Source organism: Siphateles boraxobius, unplaced genomic scaffold, assembly GCF_051911475.1.
Source record: "Siphateles boraxobius isolate OS27281-9 unplaced genomic scaffold, OSU_SipBor_1 17, whole genome shotgun sequence".
NCBI classification, from domain to species: Eukaryota; Metazoa; Chordata; class Actinopteri; order Cypriniformes; family Leuciscidae; genus Siphateles; species Siphateles boraxobius.
Window position 1 is genome coordinate 9,336,525 of NW_027508777.1, and position 19,601 is coordinate 9,356,125.

The 19,601-nt window shown below is 46.6% G+C and overlaps 1 protein-coding gene across 2 annotated transcripts; it reads right to left on the reverse strand.

Annotated features, from left to right (window-relative positions):
• Positions 1 to 461: 461 nt before the first annotated feature.
• Positions 462 to 19,296, reverse strand: gucy1a1 (guanylate cyclase 1 soluble subunit alpha 1). 2 transcript variants are annotated; one of them, XM_077232419.1, is made up of 8 exons: positions 18,581 to 19,296; positions 18,313 to 18,371; positions 17,804 to 17,892; positions 17,003 to 17,718; positions 9,756 to 10,241; positions 8,582 to 8,725; positions 7,746 to 7,900; positions 462 to 1,188 (listed from the first exon to the last, which is right to left on the reverse strand). In XM_077232419.1, the coding sequence occupies exons 1-8, from the start codon at positions 18,812 to 18,814 to the stop codon at positions 1,017 to 1,019; spliced, it is 2,055 nt and encodes a 684-aa protein (XP_077088534.1). In that variant the 5' UTR covers positions 18,815 to 19,296; the 3' UTR covers positions 462 to 1,016. The 2 variants fall into 2 exon arrangements, with proteins under 2 accessions (XP_077088534.1, XP_077088535.1); XM_077232420.1 differs by lacking the exon at positions 18,313 to 18,371 and having other exon boundaries at positions 18,581 to 19,032.
• Positions 19,297 to 19,601: the final 305 nt, after the last annotated feature.

The window sequence follows — 19,601 nt, forward strand, 5'->3', positions numbered from 1 at the left end:
TTAAGTGCTAGCAAATGCAAATCACTTGAACCCGAATGTGTCAATTTTGGGTTTTGTAGGCCTGTTCTGAGACATTTACTGAAGCTAACCTTGGTGCATTCCTGTTTATAAAATGCTGCCATTCTAAGTCTTATAAATGCTGTTATATATCAACAGTTTTAACGGTTGTAATATGTATCATAGTGATGAATGTAGAGAAGCAAAATTAAATAAAAAAAATGTATATGATTGTGTGAAATGGTAGGAAGGATTGCCCCTAAATTTCTGTGTTGTACACCTGATATACCACCACATTACTTTTTATAAAGCATGGATTTTAGGAAATACCCACGCTATGTTCAAAAATGTTAAGACACTGCAGAATTTAGAATAATGCAACAGTGTTATATTTTATGTGGTCTTTCTTTCACTTATTTCATGGAAATAGCAGGTGGCATTGAAGCATCAACAACAAACCAAACTTTCAATAAAGCATGTTTATTACAGTCTATTACAATACAAAAGAAATGTCACAATGTTTAGTTCAAGAATGATTGTGGATGAGCTCTGCTGGGGTGATGCTTTACTGTGTGCATTTCTTCGCCTTTTCTGTGTACTACAATGACGTGCTCTATTCAGATTATTGAAATGATACTTGTCCTTAGACTATAAATTATTCACTCTCTTGACTCTATAGCGTTTAAAGAAATCAATCATTATAGATACAATGTGGATGACATTCTTTGCTTTTTAGATTTTTGGTATACAGTTAGGTAGTCAAAATAAACTAATTACTTATTAAAACAACAGTCCAGCCGATCAAAATAACAGGACTCATACTTGACATGTGAAGAAAAACACATTGCTCAATGAAACCCTTCTAATGAATGTTATTTGATAGCTTTTTGGCAGCATCAACAGTTGGGTGATAAACTACCTCTGGCTCAACTAAAACGATACACAGAGTGACAGGCAGTTTCACTGTTTCCACTGTAACCACTGTTTCCAGCATTCATTGTCTGAGAGATTTTGTGTTTTTATCCACTGGGCTGAGTTTCCTCTGAAGCACAGCCTCTGGAAGCAGCACTTGTCTTTTGATCACGAGCCTGGAGAAAGTAACAAACTCCAGGGATGTCACTGGGGAAGTTCGGCGGAAGATCCTCTCTTCTCCGGGGGATGAGAATGAACTCTGGATAATCTTTTAACAATCTGTAATGAGAGAGAAGTAACAAATTATCTTAAAGCCCACTTGCAGGTATACACAGTAAAACTGTTAGTGTTAAATCAGTTGTAACAGAGTGGAATATGACGAAAATACTTATATATGTTATGGCTCAGCCAGAAATGATTTAATAAGGATTATCTTGTTATTCTTTCTTAAACATAAAAAAACACAAATCCATTTGATGGAATGTTCCTGGTCTTTGTTTATGTAAAACTAGTTGCTGACACTTCATTGTACAATAAATAAGTAGCTGTTGAGCTCATTAATGTGTACAAATCATTTTACTCCCACTTAAAGATTAAATATTTCTTTATATCTCAAAACGTACTCTGTTACCTAACGTAACCTCGGTTCTCTCTAGAAGAGGGAACGAGTATTGCGTAAGTATAGCTTACGCTACGGGAAAGATTCATCTTTTCGAGATATTGAAGGCAAAAAATTATCCTTTATTTTTGTATCCATTGTCAACGCAGTGCAGCAGCTAGCAGACCTTGAGCAGGCTGTCTAGTGTGCTCATAGGCTGCCCTGCGGGAACTGCTGCAGTCTACCACTGAGCCCGACGTGACGTCACGTCCAATGAAGGGCGCTCGCACCTTCACAGCGTCGTAGCCCGCCAGAATGGGCATGGCTTATCGTATATATAAGCAGGCTCGTAGGCTGAATTCTCTGGTTTTCATCGACTGAAGCGAAAATCGCTCGTGGCGCAAGCACGGCAGGTTACGCAATACTCGTTCCCTCTTCTAGAGAGAACCGAGGTTACGTTAGGTAACCGAGTACGTTCTCTTACTAGAGGTTCTCTCGTATTGCGTAAGTATAGCTTACGCTACGGGAACACCTTGTCAACGCCGTGCGCGCCAGCACTTATGAGTCCCAGAAAGATACGGGGATTCCAGATCAGCGGGAATAAGCGCATGTAATATAAGCGCAATAAAAACACTCACAGGGAATACAGAGCGGCGATGCCGGTCAATGTATAAGCATATGGCACATAACCTGATACAGTGCAGCTCAACCAGAAGAGCTAGTCACATGAGAGTAGTTTGCGCACGATAGTACCTGGGCAGAACTGACCTCTCACTTAGACTGAGAGTAGTTTCGCCTGCAGGGCGGGAACTTCCAGATTGTAGAATCTGAAAAAGGTGGGCGGGGATGCCCAGCCCGCCACCACACATATGTCATGGATAGAAATTCCACTGGACCATGCCCACGAAGAGGCTACGCCTCTGGTGGAATGAGCCCTGACGCCCAAGGGGCATTGCAGACCTTTCGCTGTATAAGCAGCTGCAATCGCATCTATTATCCATCTGGATAGACCGTGTTTCGAGGCGGCGAGACCTTTGGTGCGCCCACCAAACGAAACGAAAAGCTGCTTGGTGCGCCTGAAAGGGGCGGAGCGCGTAATGTAAACTCTCAGCGCCCTGACTGGGCAGAGGAGATTAACATCACTCTCGCTATCGGATGCTGGCAGAGCCGATTGTGAAATGACCTGTGCTCTGAACGGTGTGCCAATCACTTTAGGAACATAGCCATGTCTAGGTTTGAGGACGACTTTTGAGTCATTCGGGCCAAACTCGAGACACGCGGCGCTAACAGACAGCGCGTGTAAGTCCCCCACACGTTTGACTGACGACAGAGCGATCAGAAAAACGGTTTTAAGTGATAAGTATTTTAGATCCGCAGAGTCTAAAGGTTCAAAGGGGTATGCTTTCAGGGCCTCGAGGACCAAAGAAAGATCCCACATAGGAACTGAAGGGGGGCGGGGGGATTCATCCTCCTGGCTCCTCTGAGGAAGCGGATGATGAGCTAGTTCCTGCCTATCGGCTGGCTGCGCGTCGATTCTCAGAACGCTGCGACGGCTGCCACATAGACTTTGAGCGTGGAGGGGGACCTTCCCTTTTCCAATAGCTCTTGAAGGAAACTAAGCAAACGCGGAACCCCACATTTCCGTGGGTCCAGATTTTTGTCAGCGCACCATTTAGAGAACACAGACCATTTAGACGCATAGAGCCTTCTGGTAGAAGGAGCTCTAGACTGCGTGATAGTGTTCATTACAGCGTCTGGCAGGGCAACGGGTAACCGTTGGTCAACCATACGTGCAGAGACCAGCGCTCTGGATGGGGATGCCAGATCGACCCGCGAGCTTGAGAGAGGAGATCTGCTCTCAACGGAATTGGCCACGGGGCTGCGTCAGCTCCGGGAACCAAGTCTGGTTCTCCCAGCGCGGGGCTATTAGGAGCACTGATTGGCGCGTTTCCCTGATTCTCTTGATCACCTGCGGTAACAGAGAGATTGGGGGGAAAGCATTTAGTGGGCGGCTGGGCCAGGTCTGGGTCAGTGCGTCCTCGTTCTTTGAAATGAACTTTGGGCAGTGAGCGTTGTCCTGTGACGCAAATAGGTCGACTTCCGCTTTGCCAAAAAGGCGCCATAGCAACTGGACTGTTTGAGGGTGCAGGGACCATTCCCCTGGGGGAACATTGTTCCTGGACAGTCTGTCTGGGCCGTCGTTCAGATGGCCTGGCACATGCGCCGCTCTCAGTGTGAGCAGGTGGTGCTAAGACCAAAAGAGGAGGCGTTCTGCCAGATTGTAGAGATTTCTGGATCTGACACCGCCCTGGCGGTTCACGTAGGAAACCACAGACATGTTGTCCGAGCGGAATAGAATATGGTGGTCCTGTATAAATGGGAGGAAACGCTTCAGCGCATTCTCGACCGCTATCATTTCCAGACAGTTTATATGGAGGAGTTTTTCCCGGTCTGACCACAGACCAAAGACTGGTCTGCCCTCGAAGAGTGCGCCCCAACCCGTGTTGGACGAGATGACCTCCCCGGTGTGAGACCGTCCCCATAACCACTCCCCGCTGGTACCAGTCGGCCACTAACAAGGGCTGCAGAGCTGTGATACAGCTCTGAGTCACTCTGATCCGGGCACAGCCTGACTTCCAAGCTCGGTGAGGCACACGAGCTGCCAGCCAGCGTTGTAGCGGGCGCATACGTAGCAAACCCAGCTGAAGTACCGCAGCGGCTGAAGCCATGTAACCCAGCATCTTCTGGAATGTTTTCAGAGGGGCGTCGCTGTCCTTCTGGAAAGACGCGGCCAGTTGCTGAACACACGCTGAATAGTCCAGTTCTATTCCTAAAAAGGAAATTGACTGACTGGGCATTAATGAGCTCTTTGTCCAGTTGACCGTGAGACCCAGGCTTTCCAGGTGACTGAGGAGCACAGCTCTGTGAGACAGTATTTCTGACTCTGATTGTGCTAGAACCAGCCAATCGTCAAGATAGTTCAGAATTCGCATGCCCTGATTTCTCAAGGGGGCGAGTGCCGCGTCCATGCACTTCGTGAATGTGCGGGGTGCTAAGGACAGACCGAACGGCAGGACGGTGTACTGATAAACCTAACCGTCGAAGGCGAATCTCAAGAATGGCCTGTGACGGGGTATTATCTGAATCTGAAAATAGGCATCTTTCAGATCGAGAGATATAAACCAGTCTCTCGGGCGAACGTGCGTGAGGAGTTGTCTGGTTGTAATCATTTTGAACGGTCTTATCATAAGAGCTTTGTTCAAATGTCTCAGATCTAGTATGGGTCTGAGACCCCCGTCCTTCTTGGGCACGAGCGGACTAGAACATGGTGGTTGAACGGATAAGACCGTTCAACATTTTTAACGGTCTTATCATAAGAGCTTTGTTCAAATGTCTCAGATCTAGTATGGGTCTGAGACCCCTATCCTTCTTGGGCACAAGAAAATAACGGCTGTAAAAGCCTGACTCGCTCAGAGAAGGCGGCACTGGTTCTATGGCCCTTTTGCACAGCAGTTTTTCTATTTCTGAGCGAAGTAGATGTGCTACTTCCTCATTCACTGTCGTCGCGGTCCCTGCTCGAAAGCGTGGGGGACGGCGAGCGAACTGTAACGCATAGCCCTGCTTTATTGTGCTTAGCACCCATTCTGATACCCCTGGAATCGCTTCCCATGCATTTATATGTGCAGCTAGGGGCAGAATGACCTCCTGGTTCTGATCGCCGCGCTGTGCGGGCTCGAGAAACTGGACCGAAGGAATGAGCGCGGCGCGCGCGCTCTCTGTGCTTGAATGGGGCGGCTCGCTGACAGCGATAGCAGGCTGTTTCATGTATAGCGTCCTGATAGCTTTGAATGGGGAGCGCTTTACAATCACATTGTGATGCGCGAGCGGCGCCGTGGGCGGCGTGTATGTTAGTAAGCGTGGGCGCTCGTGAGCGGGCTTGACCGGTATGAGGCTGCACTTTGTGACGCGAGTCTAACGGCGTGGGCGAAGTGCATGTTAGTAAGCGTGAGCGCTTGTAAGCGGGCACGAGACTTACGTTCATATTGTGACTCATGTAAGGCTGCACTTCGTAGTGCGCGCGCGGTGCTGTGTGCGAAATGCTTGTTAGTAAGCGTGAGCGCTTGCGAGCGGGCACGAGACTTACATCCACAACCTGATTGATATGAGTCTGCACTTTGTGAAGCGCGTGACTTGGCCGTGTAATAGAGCGGGCAGATAGTAGATGTGGGCACGTGGGCACATCTCCTGCAGTTAACACTCGAGCGGCATTTGCAAGCTTTATGAGAGTGGGCTCTGCGGGTGACACGGGGAGTGCTGTGTTTGTGTGTAGGGGTGAGCACTGTGGTGTGGACACTTTTTCTACACTTAAAACACTGTCAGCGTGAGCCGTATAACCAGACATTATGCTGTTTCTGAGATTTCTCTGGTTCGCCGTAAAAACGGCGGTTGTGTGCAGGCGAGCGGGTTGTGTTACCGACTCGTTGGCTGCTAAATAACTCACTGCAGTAGCCTGTGTTAAGGGGACTGATAGGGCAAAAAGCTCTGACGGTGGTCCGGCCGCGGCGAGACCCAGTTGTCTTTTCCCTCTCACTGTTGCTAGGAGGACTTCGCTTGCTCAGGTTTAAGCGTGATCTTTGGCCGCGGCCCACGTGGGGGGTGCGGTCTGCTGTGGGTAGCTGAGCACGATCTGGGGCGGCTGCCCTGCCGCTGCGAGGATTGGCTGGACTGTCTCGGCTGAACTGGGCGCTTTGTAGTGGCTCGTGCAGGCGGCCGGTCATGTGGGCGACCTGCAGTGGAGCTAGCGCGACGGGGCAGGAACAGATTCATAGCCTGAGAGGTTTTCTGAACTTCAGAAAAACGGTCGACGATTCCGTTCACTGCAGGGCCAAAGAGACCAGAGTGGGAGAGAGGAGCGTCGAGGAAGGCAGACCGCTCAGACTCTCTCATGTCAGCCAGCGTTAACCATAAGTGTCTTTCTGTGACAGTCAGCGAGGCCATGCATCGTCCTAGGGCTTGAGCTGCAGCCTTGGTAGCACGAAGGGAAAGATCCGTCGCGCTTCTCAGGTCCGTTACGGCAGCTGGATCCGGGCCTTTCTCGTCCCATTCACGGAGGAGAACGGCTTGTAGGATCTGTAGGACAGCCATGGAGTGCAGGGCGGAAGCTGCTTGTCCGGCGGCGGCGTATGCGCAACCGACAAGAGAGGATGTAGTCCTGAAGGCTTTAGACGGCAAAGCAGGCTTTGAGCGCCATCTCTCGGTGGCCGGGAAAAGGTGTGCACCAATCACTTCCTCAACCCTGGGGATCGAACTGTATCCCTTCTCGGCAGCGCCGTCCACTTGAGAGAGCGACGCGGAGACAGAGGATTGGAGCCTCGCGGAGAATGGAGCGTTCCACGATTTCGAAAGCTCAGAGTGCAGCTCTGGGAGGAAGGGTGCAGGCCTGGCAGCGGGTGCTCGACGGCGGTGACTCTGGAGAAAGCAGCCGTCGAGTCTGTTGTGCGCGGGCTCCTTGGGCGGCGACCACTCGAGCCCGAGGCGGTCAACGGCCTGTGAGAGGAGGCGCATCAACTCAGCGTCCACTCCGGTGCGGGCCCTGCCGGATTCCTGGGTCGAGGAGGCGGCGGAGTGCTGAGAACTCGACCATCCCTCACTATCAGAAGCCAGGATAGCACAGCTGTTCATAGCGGCGGGTCCTCCCGCCTCATCGTCAGACGTGGGGGCAGAGCGGGCAGAGCGGGCCGTAGCCGGCGGCTTTTTCTAGATCCAGCGATGCGTAGAGCTTGCTGAAGAGATGAAAATCAGAGAATTCAGCCTACGAGCCTGCTTATATACGCTAAGCCACGCCCATTCTGGTGGGCTACGACCCTGTGAAGGCGCGAGCGCCCTTCATTGGGCGTGACATCACGTCGGGCTCAGTGGTAGGCTGCAGCCGTTCCCGCAGGGCAGCCTATGAGCACGCTAGACAGCCTGCTCAAGGTCTGCTAGCTGCTGCACTGCGTTGACAATGGATACAAAAATTAAGGATAATTTTTTGGCTTCAATATCTCGAAAAGATGAATCTTTCCCGTAGCGTAAACTATACTTACGCAATACGAGAGAACCTCTCGTAAGAGAACTACAAGAATTAGAAACATGCTGATTCAAATATAATAATAAAAAAAAAACATTTAGTCAAACAGACTTGCTAATATGTGATGTATACAGAATAAACAAGCAGGACAGTTGTCTCTGTTTATACCTGTATGTGGTGGGACTGACGTTAATCTTTCTTGGCAGGCTACAGGACTCAAACTTGTTGGCTAATGTGACATTATTGCCAAAAAGGCAGTAGCGGGGCATTTTAACACCGACCACACCCGCCAAAATCGAGCCAGAGTGGATCCCGATACGCATCTGAGAATAAAAAAAGCAAGCACTCTGTTAATAAATTAAAAATAGTTTTGCTTCACATCTTTCTTCTCAAACTGTCTTTTTTAAAATATTTCAAACCATGTGTAATATTACTATTTCCGAGCCTCCTGACATCTCCTGATGTCTATTCTTTGCCAATACATTTCATGTTAAAACAATGAAAATGCAGAAGATTCAACCCAATGTTCAAACCAAACATAAATATTACTTTTCCCCAAAATCATTTGTTAAGATAGAAATTATCATATTTTTGTGTCTAAAGCAGCAGTATTCATATTCTAATTCCAATTCTGATCAATTACTTTGTGTGACAATTGCACTGTTATGAATAATATGAACAAACCTATGTTTTGCCTAAAATAGGATACATTAAATTTGACCTTTCAAAAATTATTTTAGTGTGAGGGTGTTTGCACAAAAATGTACAAGCATTATGTGTAAATGAGTCACGCATCGATTTTATTCCACCATCGAACAACATTGTTGAAACAGTTGCATTATTTTGTTTAATATCAGCAGTCTAGTAAAGACAAATGAGAGAAATTTAAATAAATGAATAAAAGAATAAAAGACAATAATAAGTGTATGGAACATTTGACTCATTACATATTATTCATGCTATAACTGTACTCATAATTTGGAAAAACCTGATGAAACATTAACCTTGATGATCTCCCCCATGGGAGTCGTGACCTCATTCGACAATTCCATCATCTTCAGAGCCATGATAGCAATCTGGACAGCATGGGTCGGACACTCTTTGTGTAATCCTCCAGCTACACAGTACGCATCGCCGATGGTTTCCACCTTGAACGCACAAATGAGCACATATGAAAGGTAATGAGAGCAGAGTGCTAAATATTTCATAACACACCTCTGAGTATAGTCAAGGTTCAAGGCTGCCGTAATATTCTGAATTGCCTCTCTTGTGACATTCATGTATTAGTTAAAACCAATTAACAGAACCGTTGTGCATTTAGACAACAATTTAATTAGGATGAATAAATTATATTATATTATTGCATAATTATTATTATATCATATTTTTTATACAAATATGTATCAGATCATAATTTTAATTATCAAAAGCTCACCAGTGCATTCCCAACCATGCACCGAGTTAACTGACTATTTTATGTCATTTTGACCAAAAAATAAATAGAAAATCATCAGTTTCTCACAACGTGAAACCAGAAGTTTCAGTGTTGAAAGTAAGCTATTTTGAAGCCAGCTATAACAAACTAACTTTACATTAACAAAATTGTACAATTTTGACAGCTTGAGAAACATTAATTCCCTGTTATTGCACATTCAGTATGGAGATGTTTGAGACACACATCCTGAACCAGCTGAGAAATGTTGGGAGAAGACAAGAGGGGAATCTATTTTAGGATATAGCTGTCTGTAAGAATGTAAGCAAAGCCAGACACTAAGCTAAACTTTACCTCCACTGTCTTTTACAAGAAATTCATCTCTGCTGCATGTGCATTGGAAATTCTGCTACAGATTACATTAGCCAACCTTCCAGCACTTTATGAGCCTGCATGTCAGAAATTATGAAAAATGAAAAAGATTTCGGGTGAATGATTGTCTCAAAATCCAAGGGCCCCTAGATAAAGTTAAAAGAGCATATTTTGCAATCTCCCAAAAAAACAAAAAAAAAACATCCCCTTTTTTTGCTAGTTTGAAGCTAAAAGACCAAAAAAGGTTTCAATACACTAAAACATTCGAACCAAAGGACTATTCACCCATGAAGAATTCAACACTTATCAGTGAGTAGTGACATGTTCTACATAGTGTTATTTATTTGTTCGGACCAAAGTACAATATCACTCACCTTATACACATCCAGCTCACCGCAGTGGTGATCAAACCTAGTGTAGAGCTCACTGAGCATGTTTACCACCTGCATGGGCGTACAATGTGAACAGGTTGCAGTGAAGCCCACAATATCTGAGAACAGCACGGTGACATGATCAAACTTTTTGGCCTGCACAGGAAGTCCCTGCCACAAACGCTGGGCGACGTTCCCTGGGAATATCGTGAAGAGCAGCTCTACAGTTCGCCTCTTTTCTTCTTCCAGGGCCTGGTGTGCCTGTTCCAGGGCAGCTTTGGCTTTGCCCAGGCGTTTTTTTAGTCCATCTTGGGCCTTGGTCTGCTCCCCAACCAGAACCACATCTCGTAGTGCATTGTGGATGGGAATGTCAGAGAGGTAGAGGCCCCGGCCTGTCAACTCCTCCAGCTTATCCACACACGGAGAACCGAGGAAGAGGAGAGCACTCATTTCTGACATGAAGATCATCTGCCCCTTCAGGTCCATATGCTAAAATGAGAGGGTTGGGAGGATGGGAATTAATTCAGAGGTTTGGACAAGTTTGCTATAAATGTGACCATTGTATATGTATATTAATATATTATGTTAATACATTTTTTATAATACATTTATTTATTAATTGTTAAAATACAATTTAATCAAGGCACTTTCATGGTAATTCTACATACATACTATTTATGCATTTGCGAATTTGTATGAATTTGTACGATCTCATTCATACGATTTTATACAATCTGCTTAAAAGGTTAGGTTAGGTTCAGATGTGTGGTTATGGATGGATTTTTACTTTTTCTACAAAAAAAAATAAAACATTAGAAATGAAGGAAAAACAAAGCACTAAACTTGGTTACGGTATTTATCTGATAAAAATGATTTGGCAAAAAAGGCAAACTACAGCTACAGGTTTTATTTGAATTATATTTAAATAAAGTGTGAAGATATAAGTTTTCCAAAGTCAGACATCACTTTCGGCTACAACTGTATATGAATTTGAGTTTCCCTTTCAAGGGAACTTCGAGCTGCGTCAAACGCTGCGTCAAACGCTGCGGGAACGCCCCTGCGTTGTGCGTCATGAAGCACGTATGGAATCAGCCCAATGGAGAGATGAAACGTCATAGGCGGGTGACGTCATCGACCAGGAAACTATAAAGCACCCCAAAAACACAAGCGCATTAGCTTCTGTGCTTTCAGTCGCGCTACATGTGAATCTGTCCCTGTGTGATATTGTCTGTCTTACATACCCTGCACCACACAAACAATTTATCCCTATATATATATATATTGAGAGATTATGGCGGACGAACAGCAGTTTAGAAAGTGTGTTCCTCCCTGCTCGCGTTATTTAACGAGCGGGGATACACATGATCTTTGTGTTGTTTGTTTGGGAGTTCAGCATGCCCAGTTTGCTCTCGAGGGAGCAGACTGTGAGCATTGCGAGCGTTTGCCGTTAAGGACGCTCCGCTCCCGCCGATCGCTCTTTGAGGAGAGCGGTTCGGTGCGCGCTCCCCGCGGTTCGGGTCCCGCTTCTGCCGAGGCAGAGCGGCGGCGCTTATCGTGGGGATCGCAGATGGATCTCACAGCGGGGTTTGAGACGGGCTCTGCCTTATCTCTCCCTTCACCTGTGAGATCCAGTGCCTCAGTCCCGGGTTCGGAAGCACGCGCTGCGGTTTCTTCCGCTCGGGCTGAGGCACCAATGCTGCAGCTATCCAGTTCTGAGGAACTTGATGTTGTTAGTGTTGAGGGAGATGTGGAGGATTCGCCACCCCACACTCCTGAGAGTGATGAGCTTATGGAGGTGTTAACAAGAGCTGTTGAAAAACTTAATATTGAATGGCCAGTGACTAGACAGGAGTCTGTTTCTAAATCAAAGTTGGATGAGAGATTTTTGCCGTCACGTGTGCAGCCTCCACGCCGGTGCCTGCCGTTTTTCCATGATCTCCACACCGAGGTGTCGAAATCATGGAGAAAACCGGTGTCATATAGAGTGTTTAGTCCCCAGACTTCAACATACGCTAATATTATGGGAGCCAAGGCTCATGGTTATGGTGCTTTGCCTCGTGTGGAAGAGACGCTTGCGAGCCATCTCTCCCCCGAAGCAGCATCATCTTTTAAGGCACCGGCATTACCCACCAAGCCTTTAAGAAACACTTCGGCTTTGGTGGGTAAAGCATATTCGGCAGCAGGTCAGGCTGCGTCATGTCTGCATACTATGTCAATCTTGCAGGCATACCAGGCTGATCTGCTAAGGGACATGAGTGAGAGTGAGGAGGTCAGTACTGACGTAGTTCGCGAACTGCGTCAGGCTGCTGATTTATCCCTGCGTGCCACCAGAGAATCGGCCAAATTAATGGGTCGTTCTATGGCAGCTCTGGTGGCCGCAGAAAGACATTTGTGGTTAAATCAGACTAATATTAAAGAGAGAGAAAAAGCTTTTCTTTTAGATGCTCCTCTTTCTCCTATGGGGTTGTTTGGTGATGCTGTGAATTCAGTTATCGATAAATTCCAAGAAGAAAAGAAACAAACTGCAGCTTTTAAAAAGTTTCTTCCCCTTAAAGTTCATGTCCCTAGGGCTGCTGGGCGGGAGCAGCCCCGGCCGTCTTCGAGCTCATCACATAGAGCGCAGCAGAGGCAGAGTGTCGCGTCTCGTGCTCCCCCTGCTGGACAGTGGGCTCAGCCGCGACACTCTCAGCCGAAGCCTTCTCCCAGTAGAACTGATCTGAGGACAGTTATATTGGCTAAGAAGGCTTCGGCTAAGAAGAAGTCCTGACGCCAAGCCGTTCAGGATGCTGAGGGTGGTCCCCACCGAGGCGGAAAGGTGTTCACCTCTTTTTACGGTGCCCATTCCTCCTCGGTGCCCTCAGGGGCTCGTTCTGCCAACCCCGCCTTTATGCCGGGGCACAGACGATCCCAGCGAGCGCTTTCCCGAGGGACGCTCGCTCCCTCTGAGGAGGGTCTCAGAGCGGTCAGACCAGTTGTTCCCTGCCGGTGCGCCGTTACAGGGCGCTGCGTCTGCTGCTCAAGTTACACCAGAGGCCAGTCTCGAGAGGCTGGTACCCTTAGTAGAATTTCTGGCAGAGTGGAAAAGCCTTCCAAAAATATCTCATTGGGTCCTGCAGACAGTAGAAAAGGGTTATGCTATCCAGTTCAGGTGTCGTCCACCAAAATTCAGAGGGGTTCTGCACACAGTGGTGGGCCCCGAGCAGGCTCTGGTATTGGAACAAGAGGTGAAAACGCTCCTTCAAAAAGAGGCTATAGAACGGGTTCCTCCTCCCAGTTTGGAGTCAGGTTATTACAGCCGATATTTCATCGTTCCAAAGAAGGATGGGGGGTTGCGTCCAATTTTAGACCTGCGCATATTGAATCGCTCGGTAGGGAAGCTAAAATTCAAGATGCTCACTATCAAGCAGATCGTGTCTCAAATCAGGTCCGAGGACTGGATTGTCACGATAGATCTGAAGGACGCATACTTCCATGTGTCCATCCTTCCACAACACAGGAAGTTCCTGAGGTTCGCCTTCGGGGGCGAGGCGTACCAGTACAGGGTTCTTCCGTTTGGCCTAGCTTTATCTCCCCGCACTTTCACGAAATGCATGGATGCAGCACTAGTGCCTCTGAGGCTTCAGGGCATTCGTATTCTCAATTACATCGACGATTGGCTGATTTTAGCTCAGACCGAGCAGATGGCGGTTCGGCATCGAGATGTCGTCCTCGCTCATATCAGAAAGTTGGGGTTGAGGCTGAACGCAAAGAAAAGTGTATTATCTCCTTCCCAGAAGACCACTTTTCTGGGTGTCGTTTGGGATTCGGTATCGATGCGGGCGCGACTCTCTCCGACCCGCATCGCTTCGATTCTCTCAGCTGTGAAACAAGTGAAGCTAGGCCAGCTACTCACTGTCAAGCAGTTTCAGAGACTGTTGGGTCTGATGGCAGCAGCGTCCAACGTTATACCTTGCGGCCTGTTGTACATGAGACCGCTACAGTGGTGGCTCAGGACCAAGGGATTCTCCCCGAGGGGAAATCCACTCCGCACGTTCAAAGTCACGCGGCGCTGCCTTCGTGCTCTGGTCATGTGGAGAGAAACTTGGTTCCTATCCAAAGGTCCTGTGCTGGGGGCTCTTTGTCGTCGCATAACGCTAACGACGGATGCTTCCCTCACAGGGTGGGGGGCGGTCATGAGTGGTCGCCCAGCCCAAGGTCTGTGGCAGGATCATCATCTTTCGTGGCACATAAATTGTCTAGAGATGTTGGCTGTGTTTCAGGCTCTGAAACACTTCCTAACAGACCTGAGAGGCCATCATGTGTTAGTTCAATCAGACAACACGTCGGTGGTCTCTTATATAAATCATCAGGGGGGCCTGCGGTCTCGCCGGCTTTACAAGTTGGCCCGTCAGATCCTCCTGTGGTCCCAAGGGAAGCTACTATCTCTGAGAGCAATGTATCTCCCTGGGTATTTGAATGTGGTAGCAGACTCCCTGTCGAGGCAGGGGCCGAGGCCAGGGGAATGGAGACTCCACCCCGAGGTGGTGGAGCTCCTTTGGTTGAGTTTCGGTCGCGCCGAGGTGGACCTATTCGCTTCCAAGGAGACCACTCATTGTCATCGGTGGTTCTCCATCACTCTTCCAGCCCCCCTGGGGTTGGATGCTATGGTGCAGCCGTGGCCGAGGTCACGTCTGTACGCCTTTCCCCCGATTGCTCTGTTACCAGGAGTTCTGGAGAGGGTCCGCCGGGACGGGGTCAGTCTACTACTAGTAGCCCCGTTCTGGCCGGCCCGAGTATGGTTTGCGGACCTGATTTCTCTCCTGGACGGTTCTCCTTTGGAGCTCCCGGTCAGGAGGGATCTACTCTCCCAGGCGGGGGGCACGATACTTCACCCCCGCCCAGAATTGTGGAAACTGTGGGCTTGGCCTCTGAGGGGGCCCAGCTCATAGACTCCGGTCTCTCAACCGAGGTTGTTGAGACCATTCTTAACTCCAGAGCTCCATCCACGAGGAAGCTTTATGCCTTGAAGTGGAAACTTTTCACTTCTTGGTGTGGAGAACACCTGCAGGACCCAGTTAACTGCCCAGTGGGTGCAGTGCTGGAATTCCTGCAGGAGCGCTTCTCCACAGGGTTATCCCCCTCCACACTAAAGGTGTATGTGGCGGCACTAGCTGCTTACCACGTCCCTTTCAGTGGAGTTTCTCTTGGGAGACACCCGCTTATAACTCGTTTCCTCCGTGGCACTTTGAGGCTGAGGCCAGCAGTTCGTACGAGGGTGCCGACTTGGGATCTGGCCATTGTATTAGAAGGTCTTTCCCTAGCTCCTTTTGAACCTATCGAAGAAGTTCCCGAGAAGTTTCTCACTTTTAAGACTATCTTTTTGCTTGCTATCTCTTCACTAAAAAGATTCGGAGATTTGCAGGCTCTGTCGGTTTCACCCTCGTGCCTGGAATTTGCACCTGGCATGGTTAAAGCTTTTCTGCATCCTAGACCAGGTTACGTTCCTAAGGTTCCTACTAATATTGTTAGACCTACGGTTCTGCAGGCTTTCTGTCCTCCTCCATTTATGTCATCGGACCAGGAGAAACTTAATTCACTCTGCCCTGTTAGGGCATTAGACGCTTATGTCCACAGAGCTGCCCTGTGGAGGAAATCAGAACAACTTTTTGTATGTTTCGGGCCACCCAGGAAAGGGTGTCCGGCGTCTAAACAGAGAATGAGCAAGTGGGTGGTTGAGGCTATCTCACTTGCTTATGAGTCGGCTGGCCAGCCTTCACCTTTGGTTGTCCGAGCTCACTCTACCAGGAGTATGGCTGCTTCTAAAGCTCTTTTGTCGGGGGTTTCCCTGAGTGATGTTTGTGATGCGGCTGGATGGTCTTCACCGCATACTTTTATTAAGTTCTATGACCTAGACTTAAGCTCTACCCCTGGGGCACAGGTGCTCTCGTCCTCTGTGCGCTAGTCTCACATGACGGTCATTTGGTCCTATGGCGACGTGGGTATTCGCGTTCCCGCAGCGTTTGACGCAGCTCGAAGTTCCCTTGAAAGGGAACGTCTCGGTTACGTATGTAACCCTAGTTCCCTGATAGGGAACGAGACGCTGCGTCGCTCCGCCATACTCCCGGCACTCCCGTTAGCGCTTCCTTCAAGCCTATCAGAAGCTAATGCGCTTGTGTTTTTGGGGTGCTTTATAGTTTCCTGGTCGATGACGTCACCCGCCTATGACGTTTCATCTCTCCATTGGGCTGATTCCATACGTGCTTCATGACGCACAACGCAGGGGCGTTCCCGCAGCGTTTGACGCAGCGTTTGACGCAGCGTCTCGTTCCCTATCAGGGAACTAGGGTTACATACGTAACCGAGACGTTTTGAAAAGACCTAAAGCATAATATTAACTGATATTTAGTCTGTGTAAACAAAATTAATGTGCCATTCAGGGCAGTATTTTTTAATAAATAATAATATCTTCCTCTATTTTTCCAAAAGATTACCGAGGGGTAAAGCCTAAATGAATTCTACTTGATATAGATAAATGTAACTAATAAATGAAAGCATATTAGACTAAACATTATTATGAAACATGGATGCAAAAACTCCTTATAATGCCTCATCAAAGTATATTATGTGTACTGTTTGTTTCTTAAATTTATGAGGTTGCAGTGCAATTCCTTTCATGTGTCAGTTAGATCTCATTAACTGTGCCTTTGAGGGGCCTTCCATGTCTTGATATTTGGCTCCATGTTCATTTCATCGTGGTACAGGACTTTATTGCATTGCCCTTATTATACTGATCATCTGCAACCAAGAAACTGAGATTTGCCAATATAAATTTTTCCCTCAACCACCTCATAAAAACTAATTTCAGATCAGCACGAAGATAAGCCTATGAGTTAAAATCCTAGTAATTACTTTGCACTCATTAGTTAAATCATGTTGTGCTTTTTAATTGTCTAATCAACATGAAACCCAAAGTAATCTTTGATTCTTCTTATTCTTTGATGCATGTCGATGTGATAAAATGACACATAGACCTTCAGAGGTTCACATTGTGAATGCAAACTTGCATACATTGCATTCAAAGTTGCAAACATAGATGTTTTTCCACACTCTGTTTAGCTTGTCTTAGCTAAGCAATAAGGTTGACATTTTAGAAAGTCCCAGATAAGCAGTTTCACACATAACTGGTGGCCCATTGTTAGCATCAGCATTTCAATATATAGCATGCAAAGCCACCCTTATGACAGAGGGAGAAAATGGAAAACAAAAAATACCTTTACAGGGCTGTCAGCAGAGCTCGCTCCATGATGTTTCACCCGTAGCACGAACTGTGTGTTAAGCATGGTCAAAATATCCTGGAAGCTGGCTCGTATCTCAGGTGACACAATGGCAAAGTGCTCATTGAAAACAGGTCTCCTTTGACCATCTCTGTATCGCCCAAGCCTCCTTCTCAAACCATCTCCAATCTGCATCAGGACCATTTCCTGATCCAGGAGAATGTGGAAGGGAAAAGTAGAGTAGAGCAGCGAGAGGGGGATGTCTCCAGACGAGTGTGTCCTCATGGGGCTTGGTGTGAGGATCCTGCCATCTCTCACTACCACCGAGTACAGCAGATGGGGCTGGTGACTGGCCTGTAGAGCACCACTGTCTTTACCCGCAACATCCATTCTGACCTCCACCCGTGTGCAGTAAAGCAAACACGCTGCCGCCTGGATGATACCCGAGAAGAAGAGCTCAGTGGTGGGGAGGGGGTTGAAGTAATATACTGTCAGGAGTCCTGGATCTTTGTCCAGGCAGAGAATGGACGCTTGGTGGATGTAACGCTGTACCTCAGGGGTGGGCGGTGTGCTTTGCTTTAAGAGAACATTAAAGCTGTTGAGAAAATCATGGAGAGCTCCCCCGACCACTCTGAGAATATGACCATCCTCCTCATAACAGTCCCGAAACACCTCCAGACCCAGAGAGATCTTTAGTGCTTCCATGGGGATACCTTGTATTTAATGTGAAAAATACAATTATTTAAAAATGTAATTAATATTAATGAATATATAAACATTTTAATGCCTCTTTTATACCTGTTTTAAGTGAGTAGTTTCTCATGACATCGGATAATTGTTCTGCATTTTCCAGTGTCTGAGATCCATCAGAACTGCATGCTACAGGGCTTTGGACACATATTAAAGCATATAGTCAATAAATTAATATGTAGAATGGAACAAGGAGAACAACATCACAGTACTTTTGAACTTTAGGCTGAAGTAGGAAAATATAATATAATATAATTTAATATTATATAGTATAATATTATATAATATTATGTTATATAATGATTCATATTGACAACATAATAGACCATATCATTGAAAATATTGTATGGTAATATAAATATAAAACAATGTGGAAAACAATAATGAAATAATTTGTCATAAGATTGAAAACAATATTCAAACGACTTCTACAACAGTAAATGGTCGACAAATTGTCAAAATTAAAAATAGTATGATACAAGGACAATATTATAATTCATTGTCAACATTAACAGATGTAAGGCAACCTTATGATGAAAGGGAAAAAAACATCTTACCAATTCATGTCTATCTGCTGTTTCATAACTCTGAGCAATGCATTTCGCAATTGCTCGAACTAAAAGAAAAAAATACATTTTATATTGCATAGCAATATATTCGTGTGTGCATTTGATATTGTAATTATTAACTGTCGTTTGTCTGCCTTGCACATTTCTCTTTGCGCGCTTGCAAGCAAAACGCAGAAATTAAACAGATTTTCAAATCCAACGTAGGCTATAAGAATCTGCTGCAAAATATCATCAGGTGAATTAAACATGAATTTACCTCCGGGCACACCAGCTTTCGGATGCTCTCGCCCAGTGAATGCAGATTAACTTTGCTCCGGCTTATTTTGCGTCTGGGCAGAATGTTTGCGATACTGCCCTGCACCTCTCTGGATACTGGCACAACGTTCACCGCATTGCTTTCCTCGAAGTCCGCAGGTTCTTCATTTCCCACAGCCATAGAAAAGGGGCATTCACCCGAAATCTTAAGATCCTTCAGTTTAGCGCAAAACATTATTTGCAAAAGAGTCCTCACCAAACATGCAGCAAAAATATCTACATTGTGAATATCCGACTGAGATCATTCATGCCCATCTGAATACGGGATATAAGCATCCTAATAGATGATAGGAAAATCTAAGCCCAGCCAGGAAATATATTTTGCCCGCACGCACACGTCTTATTCAGGACTAAGCCATTTCAAACTTAGCAGCAGCTATTCAGCCTGCATACAATATTCATAGTAAATACAGGGGCAAATGATGAGCCAAGGATCATTAAGTATGACCAATCACAAGCACTAGTGGAAACCTCCAGCTAGCCAATGGATGCACTGGCAGCCAGAGCTCCTAAAAGATGTATAATACTCGTCTGGAGATGCGTGATATTCTCCTGGAGATGCTGTGTACCATGCGCATCATCCAATGCATTGGCTGGTTATTTTAGAGGACTGCCGTTCTGCACGAGTGTTTGCTCGATCCTCAGCTCATTTGATATGCGTTTAGCGACGTCTAGCAAATATTTAAATGTCACATATACTACTGTATAGTTTAACCCTATCCGTTGGATTAATGGGATTATTATGCAACATCACGTTTTATTTAATTCCAACTGAAACGTTTCCAAAAGGAAACGCACTCGACATCTCGCACTTGGTGTTAATCTGTGTATCAACTCAGAAACGAACAATTTGGACACATGCTCCGCTTTGGGCCTCCCAGATGTCTGCCCAGTTTCTCGCCAACATAAATTGCCATGTTACTCATTACAGTCGCAAATAGATGTTATGTAAGTGTCTCAAG

What these genes read in the sequence shown, in the direction of transcription:
- gucy1a1 (XM_077232419.1), bottom strand. Translation starts at nt 18,814, where the DNA reads ATGTTTTGCGCTAAACTGAAGGATCTTAAGATTTCGGGTGAATGCCCC. An exon ending in AAACTACTCACTTAAAACAG is followed by an intron (nt 17,719 to 17,803) that starts GTATAAAAGAGG and finishes ATTAAATACAAG; the next exon opens with GTATCCCCATGGAAGCACTA. An exon ending in GTCAGTCCCACCACATACAG is followed by an intron (nt 1,189 to 7,745) that starts GTATAAACAGAG and finishes CTCTCATTACAG; the next exon opens with ATTGTTAAAAGATTATCCAG.